The sequence below is a fragment of the Ovis canadensis genome, chromosome 1 (assembly GCF_042477335.2).
Source record: "Ovis canadensis isolate MfBH-ARS-UI-01 breed Bighorn chromosome 1, ARS-UI_OviCan_v2, whole genome shotgun sequence".
NCBI lineage: Eukaryota > Metazoa > Chordata > Mammalia > Artiodactyla > Bovidae > Ovis > Ovis canadensis.
The window spans coordinates 277,685,608-277,711,937 of NC_091245.1; the positions used below are offsets into that span (position 1 = coordinate 277,685,608).

General features: G+C 48.5%; 1 protein-coding gene across 5 annotated transcripts in view; it reads left to right on the plus strand.

The window, feature by feature from the left end:
* PLCL2 (phospholipase C like 2) overlaps positions 1 to 26,330 on the plus strand; it is a 212,637-nt gene that overhangs the window by 176,189 nt on the left and 10,118 nt on the right. For 4 of the 5 annotated variants that reach the window (XM_069568763.1, XM_069568752.1, XM_069568774.2 and 1 more), the window contains one exon: positions 2,824 to 2,933. The exons of the other annotated variant lie outside the window; for it this stretch is intronic. In XM_069568763.1, coding sequence (XP_069424864.1) covers positions 2,824 to 2,933 — 110 coding nt within the window. The remainder of the gene's footprint in view (positions 1 to 2,823; positions 2,934 to 26,330) is intronic. 5 annotated transcript variants of the gene reach the window in all.

Below are 26,330 nucleotides of genomic sequence, written 5' to 3' on the forward strand. Positions count from 1 at the left end.
TCCTGACTACCCGAAATATGGATATTAAAGACTAATATCCTGAAATCCAGATGATGGCGAAATATTAAAACTAAAGAACCATTGGGGTCTTATTGTCAGGGCCTCGTCTGGCCACGTTCTAGGAGGTGGATCTGAGTCATCAAGGCGTGTGCCAGGGAGTCTCTCAGACCCACCAGGGAGAAGTGTGTGTGTGTGTGTGTGTGTGTGTGTGTGTGTGTGTGTGTGTGTTGCTTTAGCAGAAATCCTGGATTTTAGAACATAATTGCCACCTAGTCATGGTTATTATTTGTCTTTTATTTCAGTGTATTAAACCAAGAACATCCAGGGAAGGTCGGAAGCAGATATGGAGGATGCGGCCCTCTGTGCCAGGCTTCCAGCCGTGGGCTGGGGGGAGGTTAGGGACCAAGCTGGGCATTGTCCAAAGAGAGGCCGAATGCAGAAGGGTCATTGTGGGAGTTTCTTGGACAATGTAATGACTGCTACTAATTACTGTTCCTTTTTAAACCAATGAGCTTCTTAAGCTTTATTAGCATGACAGGAATTAGGGCCCTGGCTCCTCTTAGGAGAGAGGAAATGGAGAAGAGGCAAGGCGAGATTGGCAGGTTACTATATTTATCCTGTATGTCAGCTCTTGTTCACCGTGCAAAGACACTAAGGAATAAAGTTCCTGTCAATCACTGTGTAAAGAACTGCTTTGAAGCGATGCTGCATAGAAGGGGAGCGAGAAACTGGGTGCCCAGCTGAGCAGGAAAATGTACAAAAGAGCACGGGGAATGTCTTGTGAAACGACAGCTGCTCCAGCATTGGTTGTGACAGCGAAAGACTGGAGACCACGTCTACCCGTGAGGGCTGGTTCGCCTCCACAGTGTGTTGGGGGGGCGCTCTGTCGGTGCGTGGGCAGTGAGCCGTCCCCGCCGTGGCTGCATGAACAGCCAGAGAGCGCTGTGCACGCTGCGCTGCTCTTGTGCCAGACATGGGGGACTGTGGGTATATGGGCACCTCTGCGTGGATCTTCAAGGAGAAAGAGGACAATAAAAGATAAGCTAAGAACGCAGAAAAATGCGCAGGGAGAGGGAGGGATTAGGGTAGAGGAATCCAGGAAGAAAGAGAGATTTACCTGAATGCACCTTGACACGCTGCTGGACTCAGGAATCATAAAAAAAAAATTTATCCAAAAAAGCAAAAACATTTCACACTCCCACATGCACAATGGGATAAAAAGGAAACAAATGAACGTAACTGTACTTTGTTACGGACATAACCATGTAAAGAAAACTACCTTGACTGACCTTAGAACACTGCTTTGATTACATTCTCAAGGAGACGTGCCCTAAGGACAAAAAAAATGTAGAGTTTAAATTGTATTTAGCAGTCTTACTATTAGTTATGTTGATGTGGTTAATTGTCTGCCAAAGAAATAAGTCTAAGATTTAAGGAAAAAAATAGTTGAAAACATTGTATCTGTAAATTTGAATTAGAAGTACAAGCAAGACCTTATTCTTCCCTTAAAAAAAATAGCCCTGTACCTAAGACATGTTCACGAAAGAGCCTGGGAAACAGTGGAAACCCAGTGACGGTGAGCACTCCTGGCCCCCAGATCGTGGCCTTTGAGCACCGTTCTCTGCCGTAAGAATCCAGAGGTCCCTGGAGAAGTACCCGGCTCCAGGCCCAGGTGAGCAGTGTCCTTGCTAACTCTAGAACGTCTTATGCCAGAAGCAAGGGACATGTCAAGTCTAATCAGTGACCTCAGAAGGACTTAGAAACCCACCTGCAGGGTTCCCATTGGCCAGCAATGCGATAACCGACTGCAGTGAATATGTAAAAAAAAAAAACGCGTGAGTTTTAATGATATTAAATCAGGAAGAGGACGTCCCACCACTCTCGCGTTCATGCTGTTTTGAATGGCGGTGAGGAATATGCACTGATTATGTGACTTATAAGAGTTAGGCTGCCCTGGCTTTCTCTCATCCTCTCCCCTCTGCTGCAGGCCTGGTCTTGGACCTCAGGTCGTCTTACTGCGACAGGACACAGTGCTTTGTGCTTTTTTTCATCCCTAATTGCCAACATTGAGACCTCGGTTCAGTTCAGTCGCTCAGTCGTGTCTGACTCTCTGCGACCCCATGGACCACAGCACGCCAGGCCTCCTTGTCCATCACCAACTGCCAGAGTTTACTCAAGCCCATGTCCATTGAGTCGGTGATGCCATCCAACCATCTCATCCTCTGTCGTCCCCTTCTCCTCCTGCCCTCAATCTATCCCAGCGTCAGGGTCTTTTCAAATGGGTCAGCTTTTCACATCAGGTGGCCAAAGTATTGGAGCTTCAGCATCACTCCTTCCAATGAATATTCAGGACTGATTTCCTTTAGGATGGACTGCTTGGCTCTCCTTGCAGTCTAAGGGACTCTCAAGAGTCTTCTCCAACACCACAGTTCAGAAGCATCATTGAGACCTTGGTGGAGCTAACCATCAGCCTCCGAGATTCCAAAGCCTGGCCCTGGTCCGCGGTCCCTCCCGCTCCCTCAGCCTCAGTCTCTGGACCTGGCTGAGTCTCTTCAGCGCCCCCACCTCTAGAGGAAGGACGCGGATGGTCATCTGTGCCCTGGGCAGCCTCCCAGTCCACAGGCACGCACTCAGAGATGCCATCTGCCTTGCTGGGGCTGTGAATTGGCATTGCCTCCCCTGTGGGAACTTTGTTATTTCGTCCTCTGAAATCCCAGTGGAGACTGGAATCTTTCTAGCTATACCTGGAAAGGCAGATATTGCCAGCCCATGGCCTCAGGTTGGGTGGGGAAGTAACATCCTCTGTCGCTCTGCTTCTTTCAGCCATGGAGTTCCACGAGCACCTGCAGAGCATCGGCACCAGGGAGGGCCTGAAGGAACGCAAGCTGCAGAAGGCCGTGGAGAGCTTCACCTGGAACATCACCATCCTAAAGGTGCTTTCCGAGCCGCCCCTGGCGCTCCCGGGCCCGCAGCCCTTCCCCGCGTGTTGCTTCCCACTCGTCAGTGTCCCCTTTTCTGTGCTGTGCGTCACCAGCCCATCAAGGCTGCAGTTTGTCACAGAAGTCCCGTGAGGACTCTGCTCTCGGGAGAGTGTGCGGCACGGTCGCTGCGCCGGTGGCTCACGGGGAGGACAGGGATCGAGTGGCTGGCACGCTGTGGGTCCTGCCGGAAAGGGGAAGGGCCTTGCGTTTTACCCTTGAGACACTGCAGAGTTCATAGCTGCCAGTCGCTGCATGGGAAACAGCACTGATTACAGGGAAACGACTGGGAATTGGAAGATTCTAGTTCCTCGAGTTTCATTCTACGCTTGAAAGTATAATCACAGCCTTAATATTAATGTGATCCCAGGAAAAAAAATAGGAAAGAATCGTGGGGGGCGTACTCGAAAGAAGTATGCGAAGGGAACTGCCGTTTGAAAGACATTTCCCTCCAAGGGAAAAAACATCCATAACTGATTATCTGCTTCCTTCCTCCTTCCCAGCTTCCCTCCATCTCTATTTCAGCATGACCACTTAAAAATTAACGGTTATTATTTTTATTATGAAAGTGATGTATTTTCATTACAGAAAATGTCAAACTAGCGTAGCCATAGGGAAACACAGTCTCACCATCCAGGGTCTTCTGCTGTGCGGCCCCAGCCCTTTTCTCTGTGGAATATATAATACGTCGTTTAGTTGCCCAGTCGTCTCCAACTTTTGCAGCCCCATGGACTGTAGCCCACCAGGCTCCACTGTCCCTGGGATTTTCCAGGCAAGGATGCTGGAGTGGGTTGCCATTCCCTTCTCCAGGGGATCTTCCCAACCCAGGGATCAAACCTGCATCTCCTGCGTTGGCAGGCGGATTCTTTACCACTGAATCACCTGGGAAACCCTGCGTATCATAAGACACGATTTTAAAAATACTGTTCCGTGTGTGCCTTGGGGCTTCTCTGGCGGCTCAGATGGTATAGAATCTGCCTCAGATGGTATAGAAATATTATTTGTCTGGACCTTGGACAACTCAACGTAAAATTACTCTCTGGTTCACCCTCCGAGCTTTCTTCTCAGTTGAATTCAAAGCTTTAAAGACGTTGTCACAGCTGCCTCTTTTAATTTTCCTGTTCCCTCTCAAGTTAAAGGATCCACCCTGCAGCAGACAAGTTTTCTGATTCAATTTAATGAGAAGTCACCCTGCCCAAGCTAGCCACCTTGCACTTTCTCATCTTAACGCCCCTACTCGTTTGTATAATTAGTCATTTTCTGAACTTCTTCAAATACTTCGCTTCCTACACATGTACTTTTTAAAATCTCTAGATCTTCTGCTTAGTATTTAACTCTGATCACTTGTAGTTCAATAAACAGCAGATAGAGAAGTCTGCAGTGGAGAGGCATTTGGCTTTACAGCTTGCTGGTACACTGTAAACTTCCTGCAAACCTCAGGGGAAAATAGCGCCATAGTGTATAGCCCTGTGATAGGAACAAAGGCTCATTTGGCTTTTTTTTAAAAAAATAAGCTCCCAGGGGATCCTTACGCACATTACCGTTTGGGAAGCACTTTTGGCTGAGGACCCCTGGAAATGGAAGCCTGGTGCACACAGTCGTGAAAAACAGCCGGAGCAAAGTAATGGATCAGATTCTAGAAACAGGACGTTGAACCGAACGGCTGCACTGAGGAAACCATTTTCTTATGAGTTATGTCCAGGAGAGAGAACTAAAACCCCAGACTTGTGTTCATATGGAAACAAATGCATAGGACAGGGTGATAGGTTTTGGAAGTCTCCAGGGTAGTATTCGCTCTCGGTGGTGGTTGCGCATGGCAGAAGCAGGCCTGGAGTGGGGAAGGGCTGCACAGATCTGCGCGTCTTTTCTGCTCGCGGGGAGAGCCTCGTTCATGGCCGCGTAGTTCACGGGGTAAACGTGCTTGGCCAGCCCAGTGCTCGCGGAGTTTTAGACGCGGGCCTGGGCTGAGCTCCCAGCCTTCTCTGGCAGGAGGGTGTGGGTCTCTCGCGTTCCTCTCCTCACCTGTCCTTTGCGCGGCGCTGGTCCTCCGGGGCGCCCTCGTGGGGGCACAGAGGCTTGCGGAAGCCTCCAGGCCTTGCCTCGAGACGTGCTGGGCAGCCCCGGGGCTGTGCGGCCGGGTGCGCGGGCCTCCCGGGCGCCTCCCGGGCGCCTCCCGCGCCGCCCCGCAGACCTCGGGCCGGCGTCTCAGGCCGCAGGACTCCTGGCCCTCAGGGCCCTGGGGGCCGAGCCGAGGGCGCAGCTGCCTTCCGAATCCGCGGCGCTTCCGAATCCGCGGCGCGGCCGAAGCACGCGGCGGGCAGGGCGGCCGGCGTCGCAGGATGAAGGACTCCAGCTGGGGGTCGCGGATGAGACCCCGGGCCGGAGACGGCTTTCATCCGAGGGTGTCCAGCCCGGGTTTCGCGAGTCTCTGCTGGCTTCGTTTAGTTTTTTCGGTTTTAAGGATTACTTTGAAATGCAGACACGGATGAAGGAGAAGTGTCTATCTGAGCCCACACCCAGAAGGACCCCCTGTTAACATCTTGGCACACTGTCTTTTAACGGTTTATGTGTGTATTTGTTTTGGGGGCGCCAAGCCTTCCTTACCTGCCCTGAGCGTTCTCTAGGTGCAGCCAGGGGCGCTGCTCTCCAGCTCGGGCGCCTGGGCTCCTCGCCCCAGCGCTGTCTCTGTTGCCCTGCACAGGCTCAGCAGTTGCGCGCTCGGGCTTAGTTACCCCACGGCAGGTCGGGTCTTCCCGGACTAGGGATCGAACCTGTGTCCCCCGCATTGGCAGGCGGAGTCTTAACCATCGGACCACAGGGAAGCCCAACATCTTGTCATATTTACTTCGTTTTTTTTCCTTCGAATAAAAATAGTTTTTGTGAACATGTCTTCATTACAAAGAACATTTTTAATGTTTAAAAGATTAAGTTTCTCAATGACCTCAGATCCTCCGTCTGAGAAATAATTGCTTTTAAACGTGTGACCTTATTCCAGGAGCTGTTTCATATGCATATGGGTGGGTGAATAGAGACATATTTTATTGATTCTGAGTCATACTTTTTTCCCATGTTTTTCACATCTTTGATATTTTTGCATAGCATATAATTCATGGCCTCTTTGCATTGTAGCCTCCTTAAATTGGAGTGATTTTCTTCCTTGTGAAAGTCACTCAGTCGTGTCCAACTCTTTGCGACGCCATGGACTGTATAGTCCATGGGATTCTGCAGGCCAGAACACTGGAGTGGGGAGCCTTTCCCTTCTTCGGGGGATCTTCCCAACCCAGGGATCGAATGCAGGTCTCCCACATTGCAGGCAGATTCTTTACCAGCTGAGCCAACAGGGAATGTATGTCTTATAAGCATTAGTGTCTCCTATATTATGAAATAAAGTATATCAGTAGACAAGATCCTACTATAATTTCTCTATTTAATTTTTTAAGTGCTAAATTTCACTTTGAAGTGAAGTGTTAGTCACTCAGTCATGTCTGACTCTTGTGACCCCATGGACTGTAGCCCTCCAGGCTCTGTCCGTGGGATTCTCCAGGCAAGAATACTGGAGTGGGTTGCCATCGCCTCCTCCAGGGGATCTTCCTGACCCAGGGACTGAAGCCAGGTCTCCTGAATGCAGGTGGATTTTTTGCCATCTGAGCCACAGGGAAGCCCAAAAGCAACCATAAAGAAACAGTGAATTGCTGAACAATTTTTACTCTAAAGGGTATTTATTTCCTATAAAATCCCTCTGAGGTTAAGAAAAAAGATTATGTAAAATGTTAATTGGAGTCATTTTTGAAAGCTATACATTTGGGTTTTTTGGGTTATACATTTGGATTAATTGGGGCTTTTTGAAATCTACACATTTCACTTATAAGATTTATTGGTTGGCCTTCTGCTATGAAAGATGAGAATATTAACACCTGCTACTATTTCTGGGTGGGAAGGTAGGCATATTGTTACTTTTCCGTTGTCCAGGTTTAAACATCCCTGTTGGTCCCAGGACTGTGGTTCCATGTTGCTCACTTAAAGCTCAATATTTAAGCTGGTCTGCTGTCGCCAGCAGCCCAAGAAATCACCCATGCTTTCCTGTAGCCCGAGGGAGCGGCCGAGAAAGGAGAAGTCTCAGCTGGTGTCAGAGACAGCCTTTGTTTGGGTGCTTGGGCCCAGCTTTCTCAGAGTTTGTCCCTGTCCTGTTCTAGAGTTTCTGCTGATAACTGGGGAGAGGGTGTCATTCATCCCCACAGACTTCTGATTGCCTCTTTAATTCAGAAACCAGCCCTCAAGACCTCACGCTCATTAGACAGTCAGCACCATTCTCTGTTTTGATGAGCTTTATTGAGGTATAACTTATGTAAAATAAAATTCACCAGTTCTAACTGCAATTCAGTGACTTCTGACAAGTGTGTGTAGCCATGCAGCCCAGCACAGTGGTGGCAGACGTCACCCCAGGAGTCCCCTTCCGCCCTGTGTGGGGAGCTCCCCTGCCTGGCCGCCTGCTGGTCTCGCCTCTGTCTCTGTGGCCTCCCCTGCTCCAGAATGTCACAGACGAGGAGCCGTGTGCTGGTAATCTCTGTGCGCAGCCTCTGGCATTCTGCAGAACACTTATGAGAGCCATCCAAGTTGCTGTTTCAGGGAGCTTTTCCTTTTTACTAATAAATAGTATTCTATCCTCTGGGTGTGCCACAGTGCGTCTACTCGCGGGTGGAGACATTTGGGTTACTTCTGGTTTTTACGTGTTACGCATACAGCTGCAGTGAGCATCCACGTGCGAGTCTTTGTGTGAGCATGCAGTCTCAGTTTTCTTGGATGAATACCTGTGAGTGGATTGCTCAGTTGTTAACTGTGGGTGTGTCAGATTGTGTAAGGAATTGCCAACTGCTTTATGAACCGTCCCATAGAGAAGCCCCCAGCAGTGGTACAAGGCTTGCAGCCACCCCACACCTTTGTCAACACTCGACACTGTCAGTTTGCAAGTCTAGTGAGTGTAGAGAGTTTGAGCATCTTTTTGTTGGGTCTTTACTTTTTTAGATTTTTAAAGCGGTCATGATGGGTCTTAGTGTGGCTTTGTTTTTCTGCTTAGAGTTCTTAAGAGTTTTCTATCTCTGGCTTTATAGTTTTCATCAAACTTGGAAACGTTTCAGCCGTCGTTTCTTTAGACTCGTTTCCGTTTGCCCTTGGCCGCCTCCTGTGGCTCGCGCGTGCGTCTGTGCTGTTTGGTATTGTCCCACAAGTCACAGTGACTGCTCACTTGACTGAGGCCTTGCCGCTGCGTTTCTTTCTATAGTTTCTAGAGTTGCTGTTGTTTTTTATAGTTTCTATAGTCTTCAAGCGATGTTGCTGTGTCCTCCACAGCACCTCATCTGCCGTCGACCCTGCCCAGTGGGGTCTTTGTTTCACTTTCCCGCTTCTGCCTTCTGTGCTCATGGCGTCCTCTCCCTCCTTGAACGTTGTGTATTTCCAGTGGCTGCTGTGTGCCTCCCTCCTTCTCTGTTACCCTTGACGGCACCTCGCCTCCCTGAGCTCGGGAGCAGACTGCCGGGCTGCGTGTGGGAAGCTCCCCTTGCGCTGACCTTGCGTCTGGACCTGTCCTCCCAGGGCCCCCTGGCTTGCGCTTTCTAACAATCATCGCTTTATGTGTTGCCTCTGGTTTTCTAGTTATGTGTCAGCCCCATCCCTAACTCTCCCATGTCGCCTCCTGCTTCCCTTCCTCTCCTCCCCTTCATTAAACAGAAGCAAAAAGAGAGACCCTCGGTCTGTATCTCTCCAGGTTGCCTGACTGTTAGAATTTTCAGCATTTTTATGAATTACCAGTGTGAGTTCTGTGAGCTTTAGACAGTAATTCGGCTGTGTTATACCCTGGTCTCTGTGGGGTGGCTGCTTGTGTGTGTTTTCCAGTCTTCCTCTTTCTGGTCATCTCATCACAGATGTGGGAAGGAAGTTCTGTAAGGCCTGACATGTTCTATTTTGTATTGGCGTGTAGTTCATCATAGTGTGTTAGCTTCAAGTGTAAGCAAAGTGACTCAGGTACACATGTATTCTTTTCAAAATTCTTCTCCCATCTTAGGTTATTGCAGAATATTGCATAGAGCCCCCTGTGCTAAACAGTAGACCCTTGCTGGTTATCTGTTTCCAACATAGCAGTGAGTGCCTGTCAGTCCCAAACTCCCGGTTTATCCCTCCCCCAGCCTTTCCTCTTTGGTAACCATAATTCTGTTTTCTAAGTCTGTGAGTTTGTCTCTGTGTAGTAAATAAGTTCATTTGTATCATTTTTTTAGATTCTGCATACAAGTGATATCACGTTTGTCTTACTCTGTCTGACTTAACTCCTGTAGTATGATAATCTCCAGGGCCGTTCATGTTGTTGCAAATGGGACTATTTCATTCTTTTTAATGGCTGAGTACTATCCCATTACTCAAGAATCAAGATTGCTGGAAGAAATATCAATAACCTCAGCTACACAGATGACATCACTTTATGGCAGAAAGTGAAGAAGAACTAAAGAGTCTCTTGATGAAAGTGAAAGAGGAGAGTGAAAAAGTTGGCTTAAAACTCAACATTCAAAAAACTAACACCATGGCATCCAATCCCATAACTTCATGAAAAATAGATGGGGAAACAGTGGAAACAGTGTCAGACTTTTATTTTTGGGGGCTCCAAAATTACTGCACATCATGACTGCAGCCATGAAATTAAAGACGCTTGCTCCTTGGAAGAAAAGCTATGATCAACCTAGACAGCATATTCAAAAGCAGAGACATTACTTTGCCAACAAAGGTCCGTCTAGTCAAGGCTATGGTTTTTCCAGTAGTCATGAAGGATGTGAGAGTTGGAATGTAAAGAAAGCTGAGCGCCAAACAGTTGATGCTTTTGAAATGTGGTGTTGGAGAAGACTCTTGAGAGTCCCTTGGACTGCATGGAGATCCCACCAGTCCATTCTAAAGGAGATCAGCCCTGGGCTTTCATTGGAAGGACTGATGTTGAAACTGAAACCCCAATACTTTGGCCACCTGATGTGAAGAGCTGACTCATTGGAAAAGACCCTGATGCTGGGAATGATTGAGGGCAGAAGGAGAAGGGGACGACAGAGGATGAGATGGTTGGATGGCATCACCGACTCAATGGACATGGGTTTGCGTAGACTCCGGGAGCTGGCGATGGACAGGGAGGCCTGGCGTGCTGCAGCCCATGAAGTTGTAGATTCGGACACGACTGAGCGACTGGACTGAGCTGAGCTGAATACCCCGTTACATGTGTGTGCCACGTCTTCTTCAGCCATCCATCCATCAGTGGACATTTCAGCTGCTTCCATGGTCTGGCTGTTGTGAGCAGCACTGCGGTGGGCAGCTGGGACGCATGCACCCTTTCGAACCATGTTTTTATCCAGACACATGTCCGGCAGTGGGATTGCTGGGTCATACTGCAGCTCTTTTTTTAGTTTCTTAAGGAACCTCGACACTGTTCTCCATAGTGGTAGTACCGACTTACATCCCCACCAGCAGCGGGGAGGGCTCCCTTTGCTCCGACGCCCTCTCCAACATTTATTGTTTGTCAACTTTTGGATGATGGCTGTTCTGATGGGTGTGAGGTGATATCTCATGGCAGTTGTGATTGCATTTTTCTAATAATTAACGATGTTGAACATCCTTTTATGTGCCTCTTGGTCAGTTCTGTTTCTTCTTTGGAGAAGTGAAGTGTCTATTTAGGTCTTCACCCATTTTTTAAATTGTGTTGCTTATATATGTATATATTTGAGCTTCATGAGCAGTTTGTAAATTTTGGAAATTAAGCTCTTGTCAGTCAGACACGACTGAGCAACTTCACTTTCACTTTTCACTTTCATGCATTGGAGAAGGAAATGGCAGCCCACTCCAGTGTTCTTGCCTGGAGAATCCCAGGGACGGGGGAGCCTGGTGGGCTGCCGCCTCTGGGGTCACACAGAGTCGGACACAACTGAAGCGACTCAGCAGTAGCAACAGCAGCAGTCACGTTGTTTACAAGTATTTTCTCCTATTTTGTTTTGTCATTTCCTTGGCTGTGCAAAGCTTTTGACCTTCATTAATTCCCCTTTGTTTTTCTTCTTATTTTCATTACTGTAGAAGACAGATATTGCTGCAATTTATATCAGAGTGTTGTACCTGTTTTCCTCGAAGCGGTTGTAGTCTCCGGTCTTACATATAGTTCCTTAATTCATTCTGAGTTTATTTTCATGTATGGTTCTCTGTATTTTTCTGTAAAGAATATTCTAATTTCATTCACTTCTCACAGCACTGCGTACTGAAGAGACTGTCTTTTCACCAGCCTATTTTCTTGCCTCCTTTTTTGTAGCTTAGGTGGCCACGGGTGCCTGAGATCACCTCTGGGCTTCCTAGATCCTGTTCCATCGATCCATATCTCTGGTTTTGTGTCAGTGCCCCACTGTCTTGATCACTGTGTTCATGTAGCGTCTGAAGCCAGGGAGCCGGAGTCCTCCAGCTCCGTTTTTCTTTCTCAAGATTGCTTTGGAGTCTTTTGTATTCCCACACAAATTGTACGACTTTTTGTTCTAATTCTGTGTAAAATGCCATTGGTGATGTGATAGAGATTGCACTGAATCTGTAGATTGCTTTGGGTAGATGCTGGCTTTCACCGTGTTGATTCTCCCAGTCCAGGAACATGATGTGTCTCCCATTTGTTTGTGTTGCCTTTGATTTCTTTCATCAGTATCTCAGTTTTCTGTTTTTTGCCTCCTTATTCCTGGATATTTTATTCTTTCTGATTAGATAATGAATGGGATTGTTTCTTTAACTTGTATTTCTGATTTTGATTTTGTGTTGTTAGTATACAGAAATGCATTAGTTTTCTGTGTGTTAGTTTTATATCCTGCAACTTTACTGACTACACGGATGAGCTCCGGTAGTCTTCTGGTAGCATCTTTAGGCTTTCTGTATATGGTATCATGTCATCTGCAAATAGAGACATTTCAACTTCTTTTCCAATTTTGTTTCCTTTATTTTTTCCTTCTCTGATTGCCATGATAGGACTTCCAAAACTATGCTGAATGAAAGCAGTAACAGTGGATATCCTTGCCTTGTTCCTTACCTTAGGGGAAATGTATCCAGCTTCCAACCAGTGAGAATGATGTTAGCTGTGGGTTTATCATATTTGGATTTTTTATGTTGAGGTGGGTTCGTTCTGTGCCCACTTTCTGGAGAGTGTTAATTAAAAGTGGGTATTGAATTTTGTCAAAAGCTTTTTCTACAACTACTGAGATTATCATATGACTTTTATTCTTCAGTTTGATAATGTGGTATATCACATTGATGATTTGTAAATACTGAAGAATCCTTGCATCCCTGGGACAGATCCCTACTTGATCATGGTGTATAATTTTTAGTGGATTGTTGGAGTCGTCAGTTTGCTAGGATTTCTTTTGAGGATTTGTGCATTCATGTTCATGAGTGAATTGGCCTGTAATTTTCTTTTTTGTGATATCTTTGTCTGGTTTTTGTATCAGAGTGATGGTAGCCTCATAGAATGAACTTGGGAGTGTTCTTTTCTCTGAAATTTTTGGAATAGTTTCAGAAGGACAGGTGAACTCTTCTTTAAATGTCTGATAGAATTTGCCTGTGAAGCCATCTGGTTCTGAACTTTCGTTTGTTGGAATTGTTTTTAATTCACAGTTTCAATTCATCACTTGTAATTGGTTTGTTCATATTTGCTGTTTCTTCTCTTCTGTTTCAGTCCTGCAAGATTGTACCTTGTTGAGCACTTGTCTGTTTCTTCTAGGTTGTCCATTTTATTGGCATATAGTTGCTTGTAGCAGCCTCTTATGATCCTTTGTATTTCTGTGGTGTCGGTTATAACTTCTTTTCCATTTCTAATTTTATCGACTTGAGACCTAAAGGTTTACCAATTTTGTCTTTTCAAAGAACCAGCTTTTAGTTTTTCATTGACCTTTTCTATTAATTTCTTCATCCCTATTTCATCTACTACTGCTCGGATCTTTATGAGTTTTTTCCTTTACTAATTTTGGGTTTTGTTTCTGCGTCTTTCTCTAGCTGCTTTAGGTATAGTGTTAGGTAGTTTGAGATTATTCTTATTTTCTGAAGTAAGATTGTATTGCTATAAATTTCCCTCTTAGCCCTGATTTTTCTGTGTTTCATAGGTTTTAGATCATCAAGCTTTCATTTTCTGTAGGTATTTTATTTCCTCTTTGACTTCTTTAGTGACCCGTTGGCTGTTTTGTAGCATGTCTCCATGCTTTTGTGTTTTTTACAACAGAAACACAAAGGTTTTTTTCTTATAGTTGATTCCTAATCTTATAGTGTTGTAGTTGAGAAAGATGCTTGATAGGATAGTTCTCTTAAATTTACTGAGGTTCACTTTGTGACCCTGCTTGTGATCAATCCTGGAGAATATTCCATGTGTACTTGAAAAGATTGTGTATTCTGCTACTTTTGGATAAAATGCTCTGAAAATAGCAATTAACTCTGCCTGGCCTAATGTTCACTTGAGGTCTGCGTTTCCTTGTTGACTTTCGGTCTGATGGTCTCTCCTCTGAGGCAAGTGGGGTGTTGAGGCCCCCCCGTACTGCTGAGTTACGGCCAGCGTCTCCTTCACGGCTGCTAGCATCTGCCTCGTGCACTGCGGTCCTCGTACGTCAGCTGCAGATGTGTTCACAGTTGTTATATCTTCGTCTCAGACAGATGCCTGTGTTGTGTAGGGTCCTCCTTTATCTAACAGCTTTTGTCTTGAGGTTTATTTCATCTGACATGAGTATTATTATTCCAGCTTTCTTTTGATTTCCATTTCCGTAGAATTCCTTTTCTTATCCCCTCACTCTCAGTCTGTATGTGTCCCTAGGTCTGAACAAGTGCGTCTCTTGTAGACAGCATACATATGGGTCTTGCTTGTGTATCCATTCAGGCAGTCTTTTCATTGGAGCATTTCATCCATTTATGTTTAAGGTAATTATTGACAGGTATGTTTTCATTGCCGTTTGGCTACTTGTTTTGAATTTGTTTTTGTACGTCTTTTTCTTCCTTTTCTCTTTTGCCTTGTGATTTGATGGCTAACTTTAGTGTTGTGTTGGGATTCCTTTTTCTTTCTTGTATCTATTGTAGATTTTCAATCTGCAGTTACTATGAGGCTTCGATATAGCAGCCTGTGAATGAACAAGACAGTGTTAAGGTGCTGGACTTTTCACTTCAGATGCATTCCCCGCGCCCTCGTTTGCGCCCTGCCCGCCTCATGCTTGCTGGCTCTGACGGCGTGTTTCTGTGCAGGTGATCTTCCACCTTCACTTCATGTTTGCCTTTATCGGTGAGCTTCCCATGTGTAATCTCCTTTTTTCTACTCGCGACCTTTTTTTTAACTTAGAGAGGCTCCTTTAGCACCTGCTGCAACACTGCTGTAGTGGTGACGGACTCTCTTAGCTTTTGCTTTTCCATGATTTTTTATTTCTCCATAGAATGTGATCGAGAGCCTTGCTCAGTATCATCACTTTAAATATATTGTGCCAACTCCCTGCAGAGTTCCTGCTGAAAAATCAGCGGATAACCTTATGGGAATCCCCTTGTATGTTATTTATTGCATTTCCCTTACTGCCTTTAATATTTCCTCTTTGTCTTTGTCAGTTTGATTACCAAGTGTCTTGGCATGTTCCTCCTTGGGGTTCTCCTGCCTGGGACTCTCTGCACTTCCTCGACTTGGGTGACTGTTTCCTTTCCCAAGCTAAGGAAGTTTCAGCGACCATCTCTTGAAGCATGTTCTCAGGCCCTTCCCTCTCTCCTCCTTCTGGGATTCCCATAGTGCAAATGTGCATTTAATGTTGTTGCAGAGTCTCTTGGACTGTGGTGCTTTCTTTTCGCTCTGTCTTCTTCATTTTGTCCCTTGGCGGTTGTTTCCACCACTCTCTCTTTCCACTTAGTCATTCAGTCTTTTACCTCAGTCACGCTGCCCTTGATTCCTTCTTTCACGTCAGGTCTTGTATTGCTCCTGTCCGTCGGCTTATTCTCTTGGTCTTCTGGCTGTTTGTTAAACATTTCTTGTGTCTTCTTGGTCTGTGTCTCCTTCCCCTTTCTGAGACTTTGGATCATCTTCGCTATCATTGCTCTGAATCATTTTTCGGGGATGTTGCCTTTCTCTGATTCAGTTGTTCTTCTGGGGTTTTGTCTTGTTTCTTCCTCGGGGACATAGTCTTCACCGTCCCATCTTGTCTGACTTTCTGAGTGTGGTTTCTGTTCTGCAGGCGGCTGGTCTCGAGGCGAGTGCAGGCCTCCTGGAGAGGGGGCCTGGTTTCTGCCCGCTGATGGCTGGAGCTGGTCTTGTGCCTCTGGTGGGCAGGGCTGTGTCAAGAGGTTGTGTTGAGTGGGCACCAGTGGGACTGGGCAGACTGTGAGCAGCACGTCTCCCAACGGGCAGGGCTGTATTCCGGTCTGTTGGTTGTTTGGCCTGAGGTGTCTGCCAGCTACTGGGTTGGGCCGGGTCCTGGTGAGAAAAGCCTGTCTGCAGGAGGGCTCAGAGCAGGGAGTACTGTCCGGAGCTCTGCCCCCGTGTCTGTCCCTGCCATGAGGCCTCTGCTTTCCCCCAGGTCCTGATGCACACGAGACCTGCGTGTGCCCTGCAAGAGCGCGGTTTCTGTGTCCCTCAGCCTTAGGGACCTCCTGTGCTCCAACCCCGCTGGCCTCGGCCAGATGCTCTGGTGGAGCCTCCCCCCAGCCAGACCCCCAGGCTGGGGCGCTTTCCCTCCTGGGTGACGGCCTCTTCAGCCTGCCGTTGCGCGCATGGTGGGTATGGGGGCTGACCTTTCCACAGTCCTGCCTCGCGCCCTCCTCGCCATGGTTCTTCTCTGCTTTGGGGAAGGGGACCCCCCTCAGTGGACGGTGCCGCTGGCCTGGGTGCGGGCGGAAGGCGGAGGCCCCCGCGAGGCTGCCGGCCGCCCCGCCGCCGTGCGGGTGTCGTGCTGACCAGGTGCAGCGTCTGCCGTCTCTGACTCTCCCACCGATGACGGCTGCTCGCAGGGCAGCCCGGACGGACGCGCGCCCTCCCTCAGCGCCCAGCAGACACGCGGGACCGCTGGGCCCTCTCTCAGAAGCCGGATTCAGGCTGACGCGGCTCTTGGTCCCTTCCCCATCGGGTCCCTCCATCTCCTGAAGGCTCCGGCTTGTCAGCGTTCTTCCTAAGATGGGGCGGCCAGGGGCCCCCCAAACTTCAGATGCCTGGTGAGCTAATCCTCCCAGAATGAGACCTGGAGGTCTGATTTTGCCCGAGTCTGACGACTGTTCCTAATCTAGGCCAAAATCGTGTTGGACTTCACAGCACCCGTGTCCTCTCGTGGACCTCAGTGAAGCTTGTTACCACCCAAGATGTTTCCCAGAAGAACTGCTGCCAAGACAGCGCCCCCCAGCTCTGCCACCCCGCTCTCAGAGAGGGGCTGAAACCAAAGCCTGAAAGTAATTCGAGATTCGTTCTCTTTAGGAGCGCAAGACTCCTGCCAAAAAGAAATAACTAAAGCAAATGGCTGTTGCGTCAGTAAGACTTACTCTCTAAGATGTTACTTATATGTGTCTATAATTGATTGACAATGTCGTATTAATTTCTGCTGTACAGAAAAGTGACTCAGTTGTGTGTGGATGTATATGTATGTGTGTATATATATATATGCACACACACACATGGTTTCTTTCATATTCTTTTCCATTGTTTATCTCAGGACATTGGATATAGTCCCCTGTGTTGTGCAGCGGGACCCTGCTCCTCTCCCGTGCTGTGTGTAGCGCTTTGTGCCTGCTGGCTCCCGCTGCGCCCCTCCCCCCTCAGCCCCCTTCCCGTGGGTTGTGCAGTCTGGATATCTCAGGCCATTAGGTATAGTCCCCTGTGTTGGGCAGTGGGGCCCTGCTCCTCGCCCATCCTGTGTGTAGTGCTTTGCCCCCCTGGCCCCAGGCCCCCCCAGCCCCCTTCCCGTGGGTTGTGCAGTCTGGATCTCTCAGGCCATTAGGTATAGTCCCCTGTGTTGGGCAGTGGGCCCTGCTCCTCGCCCGTGCTGTGAGTAGTGCTTTGCCCCCCGGCCCCCGCCCCGCCCGCCCCCCTGCCCTGGCAGCACAGTCTGTCCTCCGTGTCTGCGAGTCTGTTTCTGTCTCATAGACTCAGATCCCATGCGTGAGTGATGGCGGGCGCCTTCTGTCTCTCTGTCTGGCTTGCTTTACGTAGGACGATAGCCTCTCAGTCCGTCGTGCAGCGGCAGCTGGCCGTGTCCGTCCCTCTCCTGTGGCTGCACAGTGTTCCGTTGGATACGAGTGCGTTGGATACGTCTGCGTTTCCTGTGTTGGTGGGCGCTCGGGTTGTCCATCTCTCGGTCGCCGTGAACACCGCTGCCGTGAGCAGAGGGGTGCATGTGTCTTTCTGAATTGTGGTTTTATTCAGGTATATGCCCAGGAGTGGGACTGCTAGCTCATATGCTAATTCCGTTTTTTATTTTTTCATACTGTCTCTCAAGTGGCTGCACCAGTGAGGCTTCCCGCTAACAGGGTAGGAGGGCTCACTTTTCTCCTCACCCTCGCCAGCATCTGCTATTCCCAAACATTGTAATGATGTTCATTCTGCCTGCTGCCAGGTGGCATTCCTCTCTACAGTTTTGATTTGATTTTCTAATACTGAGCTATGTTGAACATCTTTTCATGTGCCTGCTGGTCATCTGTGTGTCAGCTGGAGAAATGTCTGTTTAGGTCTTCTGCCCATTTTTCAGCTGGGGTGTTTGTCTTCTTGTTGTTGAGTTGTATGAGCTATTTGTATATTTGGAAATTAACCTTCTGTGGATCGCATCATTTGCCAGTATCTTCTCCTAGCCTGTAGGTTATCTTTCCATTTTGTTTATGGTGCCCTTTGCTGGACAGAAGCTTGTAAGTTTTATTAGGTTCCATTTGGTTACTTTTGCTTTTATTTCTATTGCCTTGGGAGACTGACCTAAGAAAACATTGGTATGATTTACGTCAGAGGATGCTTTTCCTGTGTTCTCTTGTAAGAGCTTTATGGTGTCATATCTTAAGTCTTTAAGCCATTTTGAGTTTATTTTTGTGAATAATGTGAAGTTGGGTTCTGACTTCACTGATTCACATCTGGTGGTCCAGCTTCCGCAGCACCACTTGCTGAAGAGGCCGTCTGTTCTCCACTGTGTGTTCACGCCTCCTTTGTTGAAGATTAACTGGCTGTTGGGGGCTTATTTCTGGGGTCTGTGTCCTACTCCACTGATCCATATTTCCGTTTTTGTGCCCATACTGGGCTTGCTCGATGGCTGTAGCTTTGTAGTTTATCCTAAGGATTATTTATATCTTCTGGTTGTGTTTGTGAAAGAGATTGTTTACATCCCCCTTCTGATACTTCATCGTTAGTGCAAAGAAATGCAGTTGATTTCTGTATGTGAGTCTTGTGTCCTGCTGCTCTGCTGAATTCTTGATCGGTTTTTCTTCTAAGAGTAGCTTTGTGTGGAGTCTAGAGGTTTCTATATATAGTGTCGTGTTACCTGCATATCGCGACAGTTTTGCTGCTTCCCTTCCGATTTGGATGCCTTTGATTTCTTTTTCTTGTCTGATTGCTCTCTCTAGGACTTCCAGTACTGTATGAATAAAGTGGTGAGAGTGGGCCTCCTTGTCTCGTATCAGATTTTAGCAGGAAGGCTTTCAGCTTTTCACTGTTGAGTGTTATATGGTTGTGGGCTTGGCATAAATAGTTTTTATTATGTTGAGCTATGTTCCCTCTGGAGAAGGCAATGGCACCCCACTCCAGTACTCCTGCCTGGAAAATCCCATGGACAGAGGAGCCTGGTAGGCTGCAGTCCATCGGGTCACTAAAAGTCAAACACGAATGAGCAACTTCACTTTCACTCTTCACTTTCATGCACTGGAGAAGGAAATGGCAACCCACTCCAGTATTCTTGCCTAGAGAATCCCAGGGATGGGGGAGCCTGGTGGGCTGCCGTCTATGGGGTCGCACAGGGTGAGACACGACTGAAGCGGCTTAGCAGCAGCAGCAGCATGTTCCGTCTACGGCCACTCTGGTAAGAGTTTTCACCGTGAACGGATGTTGAATTCTGTCAAGTGCATCACTGAGATGACCATGTGGTCTTCATCTTTCCTTTTGCTGATATGCTTCATCACACGGGTTGATTTCATCCCAGTGGTTCATTTGTGTATGTTGAACCATCGTTGTGAGCTTAAGACGATTCCAGGTAGGTCTTTTTATCTGTTGTTGGATTTGATTTGCTAATACTTTGTTTAAGAGATTTTGCATTTATGTTCTTCAGATGTTGGCCTGTGCTTTTATTTTTTGCAGGGTCCTCTGGCTCTGGCATCAGGGCGGTGATGGCTCCACAGAATGTCTTTGGGAGTCTTCTCTCTTCTTCTGTCTTTGGCATGGGTTTGAGGAGAAGCAGTTTGAGTCCTTTTTTGTCTGTTTGGGAGAATTTGCCTGTGAAGCCATCTGGTCCTGGACTTTTGTTTTTAGGGAGTTTTTAAATTAATGATTCTGTTTTGCTTGCAGTGATTGGTATCTTTAAATTATCCATTTCTGCTTATTCCATTTTGGTGGGCTGTGTGTTTCCAGAAATGTCTCCATTTCTTCTAGGTTGTTGAATTTGCTGGCACACAATTTTCCTGGCATTCTCTTACGGTTTTTTGTTTCTGGAGTATTGGTTTTCTTTTTGTTTTATTTGTGTCTGTCTTTTTTTGGTGATCCCGTCCAGAGGTTTGTGTAAGACATTAATCTTGATTTGTTTTTACCTGTGATTTACCTTGAAGACCTGAAGAATAACACTGGTTTCTGAAAATTAGACAGTCTGTGTTCCACTCCTTTCCTGATGCTAATATCCTACACTTACTTCATGTATTATAGGTAATCGATTATGTTGTCTGTTTTTTGGGGAAAAGCTCTAAATCAAACTACAGCAGTGTTTGTTGCTAGGCAGGCCGCCCTTCCTGACCCATTTAAAACACAGTGGAACCTCGGACATTTGGATCCCACTGATGTGGAATTTGTGGTTACTCAGCTAATGTTTAATTATGCAGAGGCATGCTTGGAAGGTCCCTGGGGCGAGGGCAGTGCTCACATGGAAGCGGTTCCCAGCTTCCCAGCGTCCTCCTGCTCCCGCCCTGGCCCTGTCCAACGCCGCCACCTTCACCTTGGCCCCATGTCCTCTCCTGCCCTTGTCCTCTGCCTGCAATCCCCTGACCTCCTCTCTCTCTGCGTGGCTGGACTCAGCTCTGCCACCTGGAGACCCTGCTGACCGCTCCCAAGACCCTCGTCCCATCCCTGTGCAGGTGGGTGCCTCTCCTTTCCCAGGTCAGGCCTGTAACAGGGAGGGCGGTCACAGTTGCAACTAGAGGGCTTTGTGGCGTAGAAGCCGGGTCCCTACAGTGCGGCCTTGAGGTGCCATCTGCGGGTGCCGCGGGGCCCCACGTGGAAGGCGGTGTCCTGCGCAGCCCCCTGGCCTGCTGGGGCTCAGCTCAGACTTGACACATCCCTGGGCTGCCTGGGGGCACCCACCTTCCATCTGTGTCGGACGAAACGTCAAGTTGTTGCTCTGGAGAAAGGCATTTGTTCTTAATTTAAAATAAACTGAACCTTATATTTAAATGTTTAATTGGTTAGTTTCTCTACAAATTGTGGAGCACAACAGTTGTAAAACTGAAGAGTATCAGTTAAACGTGAGAAAAGAGCCAAAATATTGGCCGGAAGCCGGGGGACAGTGTCATGGGGTGGGGGGGGCTGCCCTCAGATCGACCCGTGGGTCCTGCATAATCAGGATGTGAGTGAGGCCAGGGATTAGCAGCTGCGTCCCCAGAAACAGTAGTGGAAAATTTGAAAGAAATCTTTTCCTGTGGAAAAGCTCGTGCCCCCATCCCCACTGCTCCAGCCTTAGGTGGTGACGGTCAGGGGGTCTTTTCTAAGTGGCAGGTTTATTGAGACTTGAGTGGTAAGAAGGCCTGACGAGCTGTGGGAGGGGGGCTTCCTGACTCTGGCTGACTCATCAGCTGCCCCTGGGACCCCTGGCAGAGCTCCATCAGAGTGTGGTAGGTGGCGGTTCAGAGCCAGTAGCCAAGATTCCCATTCACTCTGTGGCCTATTCTACAAAAAATGAAATCTAGATTTCTGCTCCTGCGTTTAATCACAGGAAAAGTGCATTGTGCCCTCCATGGGTGATATGCTGAGCATGTTCAAAATGCCATCACTGTCCCACACTGTTGGCTTTGAAGTGTCACCTGTAACTTGCGGGGCTCAGCTGCCTGTAGGTTGGGCTCCTGGTTTAGTTTATCCGAAGAGAAAACACACACACCAGTTGTGGGTACTTAAGTGTTTAGATTTTCCATGTCGACCCTGCCCTTGGGCAAGGCCCTCAGTCTCTCTACACTGTTTCCTCAGCTGCGAAATGGGGATAGTGATGGCACCTCTCTTGCAGAGTGGAGCGACTGTCATGAGAATAGTCTTTGTAAAGGGCTTAGTTCAGTGTCTGGCACTCAGGAGTCACTTGGTAAATGGTTTCTGTTGTTCCCAGCAGACTCCGTTGGTATGCATGCCTACCTGCCTAAGTTTTGAAATATCATAGACTTTGTGGTTTCAGATTTTGGACCGTAATTATGCTCACAGTTCTTCTGAGTTGTGGGTGTAAGAGAGAGAGCGTGTTAGTTTCCGTAGCCCTCTTAAAGGAGGTTTACGAGTTTGGCTTGTGATCTTGAATACTCATGAAATACTGGATTGAAGTGTATTCAGTTTCTTTATGAGTCTTGCATCACCCCAAAGAGTGACTAACCACAAATTACTTACTAAAACGCACTTTGTTTGTGACCACATACTATTAATATTCCGGTTAAATAACAGTAAAGAAGCTGTAACTTCCTGTCAACCTGGCGTTTGTTTCCCAGGCATTAGAAAGGGTTTGACAAGTTCAGTCTTGGGTTTTCGTTGCAGAAGTGCTTGAGGAGGACGGTAGTGGACACCAGACCAGCGTGCATGACCCCAGAGGTGTGCTCAGGGGCGCTGAGCTCGTGGACTTGCAGAGTGCCAGGGAAGCTGAGGCCGTGTGAGCACCGGGATGCCCGGTGCGGCGGCTGGGGGCGAGGCCCACTGCGGGTGGCCGCCTCTCCGGGCCGGGGCCTGCTCTCCTCTCTCTCTAGGCCAGAGGCAGCCTCAGCTCACAGGGAGCGGAGTGTTAGTGCCCGCACGTGCACGGGCGCGTGCCCAGGGCACAGAGGGCAGCAGCGCAGAAGCATCAGAGGCCGGGCGGAGAGGCGCCGTGGCCCCCAGAAGCTCGGGGCAGCGGCGCGGAGGGCGTGCTCCCGGGCGGCTCCGGCGCGGCCCCCGCTCTCTGCCCGCCGCCACCGCCAGGAGAGCGGGGCCGGGGCTGGGCACACGGGCGGGTTTCCCTTAGGGAGGTTAGCGCACCGGGAGGAGAGCCGCAGGCCCTGGCAGCGGCAGGCGCTGCTCTGAGAGCGGGTCCGACGCAGCCCGGAGAAGCCAGGCTCCTGGCCGTGAAGGAGCGCGTCTGAACTCTCATCCGCAGCGGCTGCCCGGGAGGTGTCACCGCCAAGATTCCCGAGGAGATGCGAGAGTCGGGGTCTTCAGACCTTCTCCTGAAAGCTCTGGCCGCCTGAGGGTCTGTTCCGCCAGCTCCTCCCAGAGCGCTGGGTGCCCGCGCCCGACCTGCACCCTGATCTCCTCGCAGAGGACGCTGAGGGCCAGCGGCTGTCCCGGCTGCTGACTCGGTCCTGGAAGGGGCGGGTGGCGGGGCTGCCTCAGGCTCCTCACCTTGCACGTGGTTTGGGAAGCATTTCGTGGTCGTTTCCTCCCACAGTGTTAGGAACGCTCCTTATTAGGTCAGGCCCGGGTTTCCTCGATAGGCTTTTGCTATTCCTGCACTCAGCTCAGTTCAGCCGCTCAGTCGTGTCTGACTCTTTGCAACCCCATGGACTGCAGCATGCCAGGCCTCCCTGTCCACCAACTCCTGGAGTTCACTCAGACTCACGTCCATCGAGTTGGTGATGCCATCCAGCCATCTCATCCTCTGTCATCCCCTTCTCCTCCTGCCCCCAGTCCCTCCCAGCATCAGTCTTTTCCAATGAGTCAGCTCTTCGCATGAGTTGGCCAAAGTACTGGAGTTTCAGCCTCAGCATCATTCCTTCCAAAGAAATCCCAGGACTGACCTCCTTTAGGATGGACTGGTTGGATCTCCTTGCAGTCCAGGGACTCTCCAGAGTCTTCTCCAACACCACAGTTCAAAAGCATCAATTCTTCGGCGCTCAGCCTTCTTCACAGTCTAACTCTCACATCCATTCATGACCACTGGAAAAACCATAGCCTTGACTAGACGGACCTTAGTCGGCAAAGTAATGTCTCTGCTTTTGAATATGCTATCTAGGTTGGTCATAACTTTTCTTCCAAGGAGTAAGCGTCTTTTAATTTCATGGCTGCAGTCACCATCGGCAGTGATTTTGGAGTCCAAAAAAATAGTCTGACACTGTTTTTCCACTGTTTCCCCATCTATTTCCTATGAAGTGATGGGACCGGATGCCATGATCTTCGTTTTCTGAATGTTGAGCTTTAGGCCAACTTTTTCGCTCTCCTCTTTCACTTTCATCAAGAGGCTCTTTAGTTCCTCTTCACTTTCTGCCATAAGTGGTGGCATCTGCACATCTGAGGTGACTGATGTTACTGCACTAGGCCTTATTAAAAGTAGCCAGAAGGTCTTGGACCAGTTCTCTTACTGTTATGGTCCCTCTTGAACATCCCTCTTGTTGCTTCTTCCGTATCTCGAGCTGCACGTTCCGGGCGGTGCTCTTTACAGAACTTGGCATCAGGTCACCTGCTCACCGTTATTTTTATCAGAGGTTCAGTCACACACTTGGTAACGCAAGGAACAACTCTGTAAAACAGCCAATACATAAATAATATAGCTAGCAGTGTTCGTAGGGACTTAAGTTGTTAGAAATATCTCCTGGTGTTGGCCAGACTCCAGGAGGGGATGTGTTACTTTCTTTCTGCAGCCATGCACGGGTGGTCTGGGCCAAGATGGTTCCTGTGAGCTGAACAAAACAGTTTAACAATCAGGCACGGGAGCAGGGCTCCGAGTCAGACCTCTCATGTGCACTTTAAGCCGTAGGCAGCATCTCCTTGGCGATGAACTTGTAGCAGAATCAATAGAAGACAAAGGTTAAAGGAAAAGAAACAGCCCCGTCAAGCGTCAGGTCCGCCCTTCTCTGTTCCAGCTCCTCGCTGTCAGGGCCCCTTCCGCAGTCTTGTGGGGAAGGGGCAGCAGCTGCGCTGGCTTCTGCTGAACGGAGGCAGCGGTGGCTCATCACAGCATGGAGCTGATCAGCCTTCGGCAGGGAGTGTTCCTTAGAATCTTCAGTAGATGGGACAGTTCTCTTTCATTCTTTATCTATGATTATTTTAACCTGATGAAACCTTTTAGCCCTTTTGTTCCCTAATTTATCACTGGATTTGGGCTTCTGGCTCCAGTTCCTACACAGAGCTACTAATTTTAACTTTCTGAGTGTTGTAGCCACACTAGATGCCTGTGTTATTCCGTTGAACAAGACTCAATAAATAGGCTGACTCACCCTTCTCCAGCTACAGTGAGCTGCAGTCTCGACACTTATCTTTTTGAAGAGCAGTCTCCAGCCTTCCAGGGGTTCACAGACCCGCTGCTCTCCAGGCCCTTCAGGAGGTGGGCCGTCTTCTGAGGACGTGGCGCTGTTTCAGTCAGCGTGTGACGGCCTCACGGCTCTGCCCCGGCTGCCTCGACAGATGAGTGTGGGGTGGGTGATGCGTGTGTGAGTGTGTGGTGGGTGATGCGTGTGTGTGGGGTGGGTGATGCGTGTGTGAGGGGTGGGTGATGTGTGTGTGTGTGTGTGTGGGGTGGGTGATGCGTGTGTGAGTGTGGGGTGGGTGATGCGTATGTGACGTGGTCCTGTCCACGCTGCTGTCAGCTCAAGTTCAGGCACTTTTATTTCTCTAGGCTTTTCAGAGCGACTTGGTCTCCAGGTCAGAAAGGCCTGCTTCAGCTGGACAGACTTGTAAGAGGCAGGCTGACGGCCGGAGGTTAGTACACGCCCCGAGTTAGCGCAGTTAGCAACGGGTGGGTCTTCAGAGCAGCTGCAGGCCCTCCCGCCTGGGCGGACACTGGGAACAGCCCACCGGATCTCACAGGGGCTTAATTTAAGTCTTCTTCAGAGAGCCATTCTAATCCATAGCAGGGCAATCAACAAGGCCTTATCCCAAGTTAATCTCTTGACATATTTAAGCGGCGGTTCTTCTAGAATGTATCATTTCTGGCTGTGGATCATGGGGCATCTGATATTTACCCAAAGGTAGATGGCTGGGATAAGCTTCAGAAATAAACTTGAGTGTCCTTCTTAATAATTCGATTAAACTTCACAGTTATGTAACAGGCTTCCCTGGTGGCTCAGATGGTAAAGAATCCACGTGCCACACAGGAGACGCAAGTTCCCTCCCCGGGTCGGGAAGATCCCCTGGAGGAGGGCATGGCAGCCCACTCCAGTGCTCTTGCCTGGAGAATCCCATGGACAGAGGAGCCTGGCGGGCTGCAGTCGTGGGGTCACAGCGAGTCGGACACGCCTGAGTGACTCACAAACGCACACCATGGCAACAAGGAACTGTCTGAGAAGTGAGTCTTAGACAACAAATGCAGGCTTCAATGAGTAGAATCAGAATCTGATATTCATTGACACATCTCTCTGAAATTATCCCCACTGTTATCAAATACAGCCAAATTAAGATTGGTTTGTTTACAAAGTGAATCTGGTTAACTGACCATATTCGCTCCTTTAAATTGGCTGTGTTGGAATTTTTCATGAGGAGTCTCAGACTGAAATTTTAAGTCTTCTCAGGGCCAGGTAAACCATACCAAGGGCTTGTCTGCAGATTTGTGCCTTGGATTATAGGTGAATTCCTTCCTTTTTGAGGTCCCTGAAATACCTTGAGATTTTTGCACCTGTTAGGAAGTAGTCCTTCCTAATTAACCCGACAAAGCTGCTAGGAACCTAGGAGCTTCCAGTGTCTGGAGGGATCAGGTACAGGGAAAAAAATATTTCCATTGTGCTTATGAAGGTATACTTTACCAAACTGCTGTAAATCATAATTAACTTAAGGGGAAAGGTTTCCTTAAAACCAAAAAATCACAACGATCTTCATCAGTTTACTCAGTCCTATATGCTTTTTTTTTTACTAACAGCTTTATGAAATCAGCGTTGTCTTTTAAAATACCTTGCCTGGTTTAGCATTACGATTTAAAAGTCATCAAAAACCTGTGCTTGTCAGAAAGCTCTTTCTGCGACCCTCTTAGAGCTGAAGCGCTGTGCACAGCATCG